This window comes from Schistocerca serialis, chromosome 8 (genome assembly GCF_023864345.2).
Source record: "Schistocerca serialis cubense isolate TAMUIC-IGC-003099 chromosome 8, iqSchSeri2.2, whole genome shotgun sequence".
Classification (NCBI taxonomy): Eukaryota; Metazoa; Arthropoda; class Insecta; order Orthoptera; family Acrididae; genus Schistocerca; species Schistocerca serialis.
Genome location: NC_064645.1, coordinates 409,075,924 through 409,088,914, shown reverse-complemented (window position 1 = coordinate 409,088,914; position 12,991 = coordinate 409,075,924). Strand labels below are relative to the sequence as shown.

Here is a 12,991-nt window from a genome sequence, read left to right as displayed (position 1 = left end):
TTCTCTTAGCCTCAGTGTAGGTCAGTCAGTCCATGGTCTTGTACTCCATGATTTTCCTTTCTTTCTGAAGAATCCTGCAGACTGGCAAGCAAGGCGAATGGTGCTTTCCACAGTTGACACAGATAGGAGGCGGGGCACATGGAGTATTGGGATGTGATGGGTGTCCGCAATATCGACATGTGACGCTGGAAGTACAGCAGGAAAACATATGGCCAAACTTACAGCACTTAAAGCACTGCATCACCTTGACCTTCTCGGGCAATGTATCACCCTCGAAGGCCAAGATGAATGCACCAATGACAACCTGATTATCCCTCTGACCCCTGTGGACACGCCGGTCGAAATGTACACCTCGTCACTCTTAATTGGCATGCAGCTCATCGTCAGACTGCAAAAGAAGGTCCCTGTGAAATATGATACCCTGGACCATATTTAAGCTCTTATGTGGCGTGATGGTAACAGAAACATCCCCCAACTTGTCACAAGCGAGTAATGCTCGTGACTGGGCAGAGGATGCTGTTTTGATAAGACTGACCCAGATCTCATTTTGGACGATCCCTCCACCTCCCCAAAGTTGTCCTCTAAATGCTGAACAAAAAACTGAGGCTTCATCATCATGAAAGATTCCCCATCAGCTCTTGAACAAACAAGGTACTGGGGTGAATAAGACCACTGCCATTCTTTGTCTGACGTTCCTCCCATGGTGTGGCCAGGGAGGGGAACGATTTGCGGTTGTAGTTCTGCACGTTGAATTGAGCTTTTGAACACTTAGAGAATGCTGGTGTTTCACCACCAGCAAGAGATGATGAACTCAGCTTCATCGCGTGTCATCCGCTCTGATGCCACCCACTCCGACCAGGGGCCCTCCCCACGGGTGCCACCCAGCCACAGCAGAGGCCACCTGACAGGATGGCCATTGCCGGGAGTCCCGATGCCCCAGGGGGATGGGCATCTACCCCTTGGCATAATTGGGGAGTTAAGGGCACAGGTATCAGCAGAGTGATCCCTGTGTGGTCAGGGGGCTACAACCAACAGGGTACATGGTGGCCCCACCACAACAGACTGGCTACCGTGCTGGATATCAGAAGTCCATGGTCATTGTCGACGCAGAAAGCGACACTGCATAGTGCATGGTAGAAAACACACCCAGGAAGGTGTCCTCACCCAAGAGATGGCGAATGAGTGGGACTGAAATGCGACGACGAGAAAGTGGGCTAAAGATCTCAATGCACGAAGGACACTATGCACCACGTAAGGCGCCCTTCCCCAATTGGCTCACTCTTCAAGAAACTTTTGAAGAATGGATGTCAAACCCTACAGGGGACCATCACATAAGGGCTGAAACATGTGAAACTCCTTTTAGTCACCTCCTACGACAGGCAGGAATACCTGGGGCCTATTCTTACCCCCAGGACTCGCAGGGGGGTCTTATGTGCCTTTTGTAAACTTTTTCCAATTGTTCATCCAGTAAATTATTTGAAAAGAACATTATAACTATGTGGGGTTTTTTTGTTAGAAACTGCATCACCTTGCTGAAAAAGAGAAAGACAAAACAGTGGCTAAAACAAATGAGCAAGCAGTAGTATCACAAATCATCTAAATTTGACTGTTGAAAGTCCTTTTCAACTACACAATAAGTAGAACGTTCATAGCAAATTTCCTTGACAAGTAGCAGAGCATTGTGAATAATGTTTTATTGTTACAGATGTAGGCAACTATTTTCTTCCACTAATACCAATGTGTTCATCTAAATATTAAGCTGTAAATAAGTGGAAAGCAGCAACTGCTTAAAATGACTGAGGGAGCAGCAGCTTTCTTTCCAGTTTACTAGATTAATTTTAGTTGGTGTACTCAAAAATGATATTAAGCAGTATAGTAATAGTTTATTCTTAATAGAGAAGACAGTTTACATTTCTATGAGTGGATTGTCTTTAGTTATACCTTGATTCATTCAATGACACTGAATGTTATCCTTCTTGACGGTATCAATGGAATACAAAGAGTGGATGGATGAATGAGTGTGTTGGAGATCTGGGTTTGAGGGTGAGGTTAAGGGATGAAAAAAAAGAATCAAACATCAAGTAGACATATTTCAAAAAGGTTGAGGTATCAAGACTAATTTGCAAAGGATATAAACTTATAAATGGAATAATATTGTGAATTAAGTGCAACAGATACATGTATTTTTTAAAAACAAATTGGTTAAGGAGAAAGTGTCACATTCTTACCTGTGTTATTGCGATTGCATAACCTTCTGTTGGTGCATCTGTACCCAAACTGCTGGCGTCGAACACACATAGGTTATCAAACTCATCACGTGGCTCTATCATAAGAGAGTGAGGCATGCCCGCTGTACAAACAACTGTTGAAGAATGTCGCACAAACACTGTCTTGTGCGGGTCGGGCGGACCTGGTCACAGATGAAATAACATACCAAACACACATTCTGTTTGTAATGAAACAACATGCAATATAATAGCAATGTTTATAAAAATACTTTAAAACTTTTTCAAGGAAAAAAATAGAATAATTTAACTGATCTAAGGTAGGCATACCTGGCAGGAAATTCTTGAGAAAGGGACTACCCTGGACATGGCAGCTGCCAATTAGCACCGCTATTCGGTACTGGCCGGCATGTCGCACAGTAAATTTGACAACAGCCGTGTTAGCAGCACTTGGGTCAGTTCCTCCCAGTTGCGATACAGTTGCTACTCGGTGAGAACCCTCGGTAACTTCCACAAAGAGGTTGTCTGTGTCACATATTGGATAAGGCTGGCCATTACGTTGGTAGAACTGTTGAAAAAGTTAGATTGTTACAAACCTAACACATACTTTGAATCAATACCTATAAAAATAATTTTACATCTGGGGGAAAAAAAACAGTTGTACCAGTTATACTAATGCTATATTGAGATCTGCAGTAAAGTCTAGTGGTCTCTGTACTTCTAATCACTTTTGAATTTTGAGAATGGTTCCTGAAAGGAATGTGTTGAACATGAAACTGAAAAATGAAAAGTGAGACAGTAATGATTATTAATGATACATAAGATAAACTTAATTGCTCAACAAAAAGATAGCGTACCTTGTGTAGCTTCTAGAAGTCTAATACCCCAACATTCCTGTGACATGGAGATGGAATAAGCAAGGTGCATGTGATATTATTTGTGGGGCTTCTAGTTCTGCCTTCAACAGCCAGTGGTGGTTAACTCTCTAACAGGTAAGGCAAGCAGATCTGGCAGTTCACATTTTATTATTAAAGGCAATTCTCCAATACAGCTATCACCTGGACTTTGATTTTGTAACTACATTGCAATATCTCTTGTTGCATTACCTCACCACATCCAATCCCAAAGGACAGTTATAGCGCGTATTTAAAGCAAACCCAATTTCAATTCTCATAGTGGTACTACCCACGCCACTCTTACAAAGATTAATTAAGATCATGTTCAGTACAACTGTCAGCAAGCTCCACTCCCCACACCCATGCTACGCCATATCAAATTCATTGCATGTAGTAAAATGACCTTTGCCTTTGATATTGTCATGAACAATGCCTGCCTGCCAAGTAGTTTTCAAACATTCAGCACTTAGTTGTTTCGTGATGGACTGATACTGAAAGTGTTACAAGTTCAATTCTGAGAAGTACACACATATTCAGAAGGGGGGAAAAAAAACCAGGATACCTTTAACAGTTACAGATAGGATGTTCGTATTCACATGACACGTACATTAATATATTTTGCAGAAATGATTAGCATTTGAACCATGTTGGTCCTAAAATTCAAGGTCAACACATATCGAGGCACAACAGCACCTACCAGTAAAATGTGCCTGCGGCTCTCAATGTTGCTGTAAACCAAACTTAATGGATAAGTGCGACTTGAGTAGATGGGCAAGATGCCTCGCAGATGTATGTGCAAACCATACCGCCTAATCAGTGCATCTGAAAGACGGTACATTATTGGCATGAGAGAATACGATGCATCCATCAGGGAAATTGCTGCTCATGTGGGTCAAAGTGTTTTGACAGTGCAACAGGTGTGTGCCGAAAGTTTCACGGAAGGCTGTAGAATACAATGAGATGGGTCAGGTCGCACCACACAGACCACTCCCCGAGAAGATCAACAAGTCATTTGAATTGCATTGCAGGACAGATCTGTGCATTTTGGTTCACTACAGACAAGGGGAGTGGCATCACCGTGACTGCATTCGCACAAGACATAGAGCGCCAAGTCAAGGACTTATGGTGTGAGGTGCTACTGGGTACAACCACAAATCACAGGTGGTGCATGTCCATGGCACTGTGACCAGTGTGAGCTATGTGAATGACATTCTGCAATCTGTAGCCATACCTTTTCTGCACAAAAACCCAGATGCAATTTTTCAGCAAGACAATGCACAACCACATGTTGCTGCCTTCTTGGTGTCACAAGATGTCACCCTTTTACCCTGGCCTGCCAGATCACCAGACTTGTCACTATCAAATATATGTGGGATATGGTGAAACAACAGGTGCAATGCTGTGACCCAATGCCAAGCACCACAGACAAACTTTGGAACCATGTGAATGAAGCATGAATGACTGTATCACAGGACGCCATTAGCGTCATATATGTGTTGATCCCATCACACATGGAGCGAATTATCAGGGCTCATGGCGCTCCCTGTGCCTACTAGGCAACAGGACACATACTGAACCGAGGTGACTGAAATTCTACTCATTTCTGCAGAACATACTAATGTGCATATTCTGTGAATATGAACATCCTATCTCTAGTCATTCAAGGTGTTCATTTTTTTCTGAACATTAGTGTATTTCAAGCAAACAATTGTTCTTTCTCGCAGTGGTAGACATTTACTGAAGTTGAATGTCAGGTTTATAGAAACAAAGGTTCACACATCAAAAAACTGGGTAAAAATGAATGTTAAAAATAAACATGATAACAACAATATGAGTGAAAACTGTTCATGTATGACAGATCAGCATCATAACTAGTGGGAAAAACAAGCCTGAAGAAAGGCACAGAGCTTATCTTGGTAATCTATCCACAATTAGTTAATTTTTCGTAACAACCGTTGATGAATCTGGTCGATAATATTTAACACACGAAGAAAAAGAAAAAAAAAAAAGAAAAAAAAAATCTTGCCAGCAACAAGTAGGCGGTTTTTGACTGAAAGGGAGGTTTCGCTAATTAAGGAGAATGTCAGTACAGCCAAGGAACTAGGAAAATTACAAATTAGAGGACAACAAGACACTCACCTGTTAAAAAGCACCAACTGCTACGAAATAATAAAACTACATTTACATTAAAACAGTAATACTTTGAAAATACTGGAGTATTACTTCTATAGCTCACCTTTACAGTAAATGTCATAGTCTCCCCAACTCTCTGAGGATCCTCCCATTCGAAGTTAACTTTGCAGTTTCCAGGTAGCAAATACTTCCCTGTTACATACTGCAATAGTGTGTGTTTTGCCTCTGGTGCCAGGGCAGGCTGTGTCATCGCTGCCAATGTTACAAGCCCTGCCACCGAGACTGAAACTACCAACATTCCGCCTGAAATATGGTAAGAATAATAAGGAACACCATTCTGCACAAATGAAGCGCCAAAAGCATACATTTCATTTCTTTGGTATATTACAAAGGGTGACTGAAAAGTTCTGGCCTAACCATGTCCTAGCTGAATGTTAGTTTAGCAACTAATAGTGCATTACTTTGCTAGCTTTCACACAAAATTTTTGATGACCTTTTTTTTTGTTTGTTTTTTGTTTTAGATATTGAAGTTTGAAGTTTTCAAGGTGTACAAATTTTGAAAAATGGATAAAGAGAGAAAACATACAGTCAGCTGGTAACTTCTGAAAAAGGTCATAAGTGCACAGGAGATTCAATAATGACATGAGAGAAATGTCAGGGGAGGATTCCCTTCCCATGGCCACTGTGAAAAAGTGGGTGGCAGGATTCAAGCAGGGCAACACCTCTGTCCAAGATCCTCCATGCAGTCCAAGACTGCTAACAGTTAAAGGCTGGTAGCAGCTGTAAGGAAGAAAAGTCACTGCAATCCAGAATATCATCATGGCAAACTGGCGTGTGACAGAACATCACATTTCTGAGAGAGTGTGCATATCTCAGGAATGCATTGTACACACAATAGGAGTTGTACTTGACATGCAAAAGGTCCCACATCAATGGGTCCCTAGAATGTCAACAGCAGAAAACAGAAGTCAGAGACAAGCCATGTCCATCAAAATCTTGACCCACTTTGAGGCATATACTGTGGGACAATGGATTAAGCATAGGTTCACCACTTTCAACCTGAATCCAATGTTCAATCAAAACAGTGGAAACACCTCTCCTCACCCATCTCCAGGAAGTTCAAGTCAGTCACGTGAACTGGCAAGGTGATGGTCTCCGTTTTTCGAGATTCCAGGTTGAATACCTTTTTTAAAAAAACAGTGAACAGAACATATTATGCTAGTTGACAAATGCATTTGAGGGAGGCCACCAAAGTGAAATATATTGGGATGTTGACAGAATGAGTAATCTTTCATCAGGACAATGTGCCCACACACAGACCTGTCATTTGAATGTCTCCAATCAGGTCCTGTGGCTTCGAACTGCAATGGCATCCACCTTATTCACTCAATATAGCCCCCTCTGACTTCCATCTCTTCCCTAAGTTCAAGAAACATCTAGCTGGAACCCATTTTCAATCAGATGGTGTTGCCATGGCTGGGGTGGAGGACTTCTTTGCCATACAGGACAAACGTTCTGCAAGGAGGATATTATGGGACAGGAACACTGGTGACAAGAACGTATGGCCCTAAGAGGGGACTTCACTGAAAAATAACCATTAACATTCGGACTACAGACAACTTTTATTGCACGGGCTGAGGACTTCTCAGGCACTCTTCATATCACTCACAGATTTGTATTTCAACTTGAATTTAGAATTTGATGATGAATAAAACTGATAAATTACAAAGAAATAAAATACTCTTCTGCAAAGTGAGGTCTACAACAAGATATTGCTTCATCAATATCTCTGTGGTAATATATTGTTACCATTATCATTTAACACCCTACATCATTATGCAGGAATAGTGCTAATGATAACAATGTTATTCTCAGTGAAAAAACCAAACCTAGCTTATAGAATGATTAGTTCCTTCATTTGAGGAGAAAGGGGCACATGTTAAACAAGGTTAGAATGCAGGGACAGGTCTCTCGGAGGAGAACCCACATGTTGTAAAGGTAAAGGGAAACAAAGATTAATGAGGTGTCAGAGGGAGTTGAGCATCTTAATATCTTTGTCCTACTCCTCTGTTGCAGATCAGCACTGTTGGTTAGTAAACAAAATACAGACTTGCTGAGTATCAGACAAAATTTGAGCCAAGTCACAGCTATTTAGCATACAGAACTGAGAACCGCATTCTTGAGGACCCAACTGAACTCAAAGGAGTAGTACACAGCCACCACTGTTTTCATTGCACACAAATGATCTGATGGATAATGGTGACATTTCTTTCAGGCTGTTTGCGGATGATGCTGTTGTCTATGGGAAGGTCAAAATGGCTATGTAATGAAATACAGGAATACCTGCATAAGACTGATTACTAGTTCAGAGACTGGCAGTTGCTTCCAAATGTAAATAAATGTACTGTATAATGCACTAATAGGTAAAGTGATCCATTAGTGTTCACTTTGCTACTGGCAACAAATAACTGGGACCAGTCTTCTTTTCCTGGCCTTAGCCTGTGTCTGCATGGGGTCACCATTCTTTCAGGAGTGCTAGTTCTGCAAGGTTCGCAGGAGAGCTTCTGTAAAGTTTGGAAGGTAGGAGACGAGATACTGGCAGAAGTAAAGCTGTGAGTACCGGGCGTGAGTCGTGCTTCGGTAGCTCAGATGGTAGAGCACTTGCCCGCGAAAGGCAAAGGTCCCGAGTTCGAGTCTCGGTCGGGCACACAGTTTTAATCTGCCAGGAAGTTTCATATCTGCGCACACTCCGCTGCAGAGTGAATATCTCATTCTTTATTCATCAGACTTGGCAATGTTAATTGTATAAGTGGCTGGATGGCCTTCCTGTTGGCACAACAAATCCCCCCACCATGCACCAGGACAGAATTTGTGTACCTCATCTGTCTGCATTGAGTGCAATCCCATGTGAAGCTGTGAGATATTTTTTTAAAAATGTTTGTGAATGAGGTGGGCTGTGGGTATCCACCTGGTATTCACCTTGTTGGATGTGACAAACTGCCTAAAAACCCTGTCTGGACTGGCCAGCACACCTCATCGTTAATCCGTTGGGCAGATTCGATCTGGGACTGGAGAACCTTCCTCAATCCTGGAAATGGCACACTAATCCTGATGGGTCAAATCATAGGAAACAGTAACAACTGTAAACTACTTAGGACTAAACACCATCTGGAGTGATTTAAAATGGAGAGACCGTATGAAATCAGTTGTAGGAAAAGCTGTATGAGTCTGAGATTCATTGGAAGAATTTCAATGAAGAGCGGTTCATTCACAAAAGAACAGGCTTACAACATATTTACTTTACTGATTCTTGAGTGCTGCTTGTCAGTCTGGGTGCTTACCAAGTAGGTTTAATAGAAGAGATAGAGACAATCCAAGAAAAAAAAGCACATTTCATCATGAAATCGTATAGCCAGTGCGAGAGCATTACAGAGATACTCAAAAAACTCCAGTTGGGGACACTATATGAAGCTCACTGTGAATCATAGATAGCTCTGTTGAAATTTCAAGAGTATATATTCCAAGAAGAATCAAACAATATTTCACTGCCTCCCATACACGTCTCACAAAACGTCCATGACTAGATCTGAGAAATAAGAGCTTGTGGACAAGAAGTCTTTCCAAGCATGATTCATGAATGGGCCAGGGAAGGGAGAAACAAGAGGTACCAGAAGTACCCTCTGACACACACTGTAAGATGTGCTTACAGAGTGTGCATGTAGATAGAGGGCGCTGAATTAGTGGAAGATCTGGATGAATGGGGGAGAGGCACGCCATACCCCAGGTCCAGGCATCCTCGTGCTGCGTGGACTTGACAACAGCACTCCAGAGGTCTGCCTTGAGGCGCGCCAGGTCTTCCTTGGAGGTGGGCAGCGCCTGGCGCGCCGCCGCCCACGCCACGAAGTCCTTGCCCAGCAGGCTGCGTGCCCGTGAGTCCTCCAGCCAGTACACATCGTCCAGCGATGCCACGTCCACACCCAGCAACCTGTGGGCATGTTGTCAAGCAATCAAGGAGCTGGCCTACAAGCAATAGTTTAAGCTAATGAAATACCCTAGCAGATTCTGTGTGCTGCACCAGGACTAAAATCTGGAACCCTGTCTTTCACAAGCAATGCTCTCACTGTCTAAGTGAGAGGCAGAGTTTCAGATTCGAAGCTCAGGTCAACACAAAGTTTTAATCTGCCCGAAAGTTTCAAACTGTGCACAGTCTGCTGCAGCGTGAAAGAATCATTCTAATTTAAGCCCAGGGTTTCCAAACTGTGTGATGTGGTATCTTTGTCATTTTGACAATGCTAATTACAAATCTGGTACAAAAATTGTAAAATGCAAAATAATGGGTCAAATATAGTGGACACAACCCAAAATAATTACCGACAAGAAAGAGTACTTGTGCATAAAAATAAGCATTATACTTTAAAGAATAATCAAAAAAATTTGTACACTGGTAGGAGGTTATTTTTATTCCACAAAAAATATTTGTATTTATGTTGATTATCTTCTTCTTGAGATCTAAACCACTCAGTTTTATCTTGTGCAAATAATAAATTATGTGACTAAATATGATCCAATAAGCTATGCAATTTTACCTCACCTTTCATGGTGGGAAGGTGAGGGTTATCAGCATGAGGATAGTATACTCTCTTTGCAGCACGCATATTCAAGTAAGGTGAAAAGGGATGCACCTTTTTCTCTTAACCCAATTTTTCAATTGTTGATGCTTTTCTTTTGAAACTACAGTTTCATAAATACGAGTCACACCCTCATTACCATCAAGTTTGTTCAAAAACGCTAAATTAAAAATCAATCTAAATACATTGTTGCCTTTAATGGGCTGGAGGATGAAATATCTTTTACAAACTTTGAAGTGTCCAATTTTCCTCAAATTCGGAGACTAATCCACACAGCATATGACAGCTCTCTCTCAACAGGATTTTAATTCACATGAAGATACTTGGTTCTTTTCTATTTAGACTTGCTGAATGATTCTTCAAATTTTTCTGTGGGTTGTATTGAAAATCGTCAGTAACATCAGGTTATAGTCGCCGTATTTTTTACGGCGTTTATCGCTTGTTTCCTATGTCACATATCAAAGCCGATGACTCGTATCGAACATTCCTCTACAACCAGGAGGCTATAGTACCAAAGCCAAGGGATAAAGACACTTCCTGCTCCTGACCTAGTTAAAGCTTCCACGTAAAATACCATGCTAACTTGAAATTAATGCAAAAGCTGGAAACGAAGTTATGAAATATATCAGTTCAAAACACTACTGTTTGCTGTTCATCTAAGGGTGCTCTTACGGTGTTTACGGCCTTTCCGTTGCGTTCCTCAGTTGGTAACTCTTGGCGTGGTATTTGACGGGAACTGAACAGACGAATAATGAGTCGGATGATTAGACAAGATGGCGGATCCAGCGAGAAAACAGCGTTCAATAAAAGTGTTCACGATGTTCAGTGTCTGAAATTACGTGGTGGCATAATGAAGTGTACTATGCAAAATGTCATAAAACAATATTCCGTAATACTAAAATCTGGATATTTTGGAAATAACCAGCAAAGTTTTCGAAACAATCATTGGGCTACGCTACGTATCAGTCCGTCACCACGAACAGTTTTCTTACATTCACATTCGTTGGCTTCGCCAACTCACAAGCAAAGTCACATTGCAATCTAACCAAGGCCCCGGGCTACGCTACAGATCAGTCCTTTATCACAGCCAGTTTTCCCCCAGTCATATTTGTTAACATCACCAACTCACAACCAAACTATGAAACTGGAGTGTGCGACAACTGTCTAAGAAATCTCGTTGTATTCCGAAAAAAAAAAAAAAAAACATACAAGAAATAAGCACGAAAACCAGTAACCAACTTTATAATCCATAACAGGCAGATCAATAATCATCAACTCATGCTGTCCACGCCGAAAACAAATTAACTTGCATTTTCCGCCGACACAAGTCATTAGATTCAGCAATTCTCATTGGCTACTCTGTACCAACACCCGACTGGCTACGACCGCGGGAAGTGAATTGCCAACAGCTGCATGCCGCCTACATGATCTCCAGTTTACTGTTTATAGTAGAAGTGTGGCATTCAGATGGATTCCTTTAACACTTCCAACAGTGAAGCAAGTGGCTCGTTACTTCCAGCTCCAATGCTACATTCCTCGCACGACGTTTTTCACAAACATTTACAGACTTTAAACCTCTCCAGTAACTGTTAGTTACTCTCGCACTCGTACATATTGAGCGCCTTTAAACGAAATTTTATACCCATGTACACAGATAGCAGATGAACTTCTGTTGGGTGGTTAGCACGACCGTGCTACGCGTTACACACTTCATTGTTTTTCTTTGTTGGATGGCGTGGTTCGGGACTTGGGAAAAAAAGGGGTATCGGGTATTTTGTACTCAGACCCAGCCGACCGCCCAACAACCGAAACTGGTTTGTTGGGCGCCCAACAATCCAACACATACAGTGTCCGCCGATAAATCCGAGCGAGCGTGGGGCTGTCGAGTTCTTAATTTTTTGACCGACTTTCACTGAATATTCAAATGTAGATTACTATCGAAATTGTAACTGATAATTTAATGTTGCAGATGGCTCACACAAATTCGAAACAGACGTCTTGCAAAAATTCTTGGGCCCGAGTCCACAGAAGAAAAACATTTGACGTAACTGACCCCCACTTTCTTCTTCCTCGTTACCTGATGCAACAGAACAGTTTCACCTGAAATACAACAATCGGATTACGCTGCCGACTCTATCTACGAGCAGGATTTAGTAATGGGAACATTACTGCAGTCAACTCACTAGCCCAAATTTCCTAACTAGCCACAGGGGCCTATTCCAATACAACACACCTTCTGCGACAAATACAGACGACGAATATAACTCCTTGGCAGTATATGTGGTTTGAGCTTCGAGATAAGAGTCCCGGTATGGCACAAATTTTCAACTTGTCCGATTGACATACATCAATGCCAAGTGGCAGCCAATGTCTTTAATTCCATTGTGGCCCTTGCAGGCCTTTACGAGAGAGGTATCCATTCCATGCTATACGTACATTAATTTTTTATTTCATGAGCGCACCCAGACGCGCTTCGCTTTTTTGATAAGGGGTCGTATTGGGCAGTCTGAAATATTACTGTATTTTTTCGTCAACGATTACAGATGTCAAAACAGTTCATAGAAGTCTTTTTTGTAATAAAGTTGAAAGGTTATTTGAAAACCATGTAGTTTTCTCTCATGTGGAAAACCGGTTGAAAGCTTCAATTTTTTCATGTCGTCACTACCGTCTCGTAAAATAACATTTGATCTACCACTTTCGGTGTCTGGAGTGTCATTTGTTTTTGTAGGTATTGTCAACTTTCCTGATATTTCATTGCTCTACTGCTCTCTCTCTCTCTCTCTCTCTCTCTCTCTCTCTCTCTCTCTCTCTCTCTCTCTCTCGCTGTGTGTGTGTGTGTGTGTGTGTGTGTGTGTGTGTGTGTGTGTGTGTGTGTTTGTTTACTAATATTCATTCGGTCATTCAGTAGTGGTTTCTTTCCCGCCTTTGTTTCGTATATGTGATAATTTTCATGTAAAGTCTTTCATTATTTATTCAGTTTTCAGATCATTCTCTCTTGTAACTGGCATGTCATTCATTTCTCTTAAATAGCCTACTGAAGTTGAATCCGTACGGGTGCATGAACGCGTTAACTTGCCGCTTCTGAGATTCGACGAGGCGAACCTGTCAC

General features: G+C 41.8%; 1 protein-coding gene across 1 annotated transcript in view; it reads right to left on the bottom strand.

Moving 5' to 3' along the window:
- LOC126417041 (apoptosis-resistant E3 ubiquitin protein ligase 1) overlaps positions 1-12,991 on the bottom strand; it is a 233,590-nt gene that overhangs the window by 131,982 nt on the left and 88,617 nt on the right. The window contains exons 3-6 of the mRNA XM_050084931.1: positions 9,034-9,239; positions 5,358-5,557; positions 2,556-2,793; positions 2,229-2,410 (exon numbers count right to left, since the gene is read on the bottom strand). Coding sequence (XP_049940888.1) covers positions 2,229-2,410; positions 2,556-2,793; positions 5,358-5,557; positions 9,034-9,239 — 826 coding nt within the window. The remainder of the gene's footprint in view (positions 1-2,228; positions 2,411-2,555; positions 2,794-5,357; positions 5,558-9,033; positions 9,240-12,991) is intronic.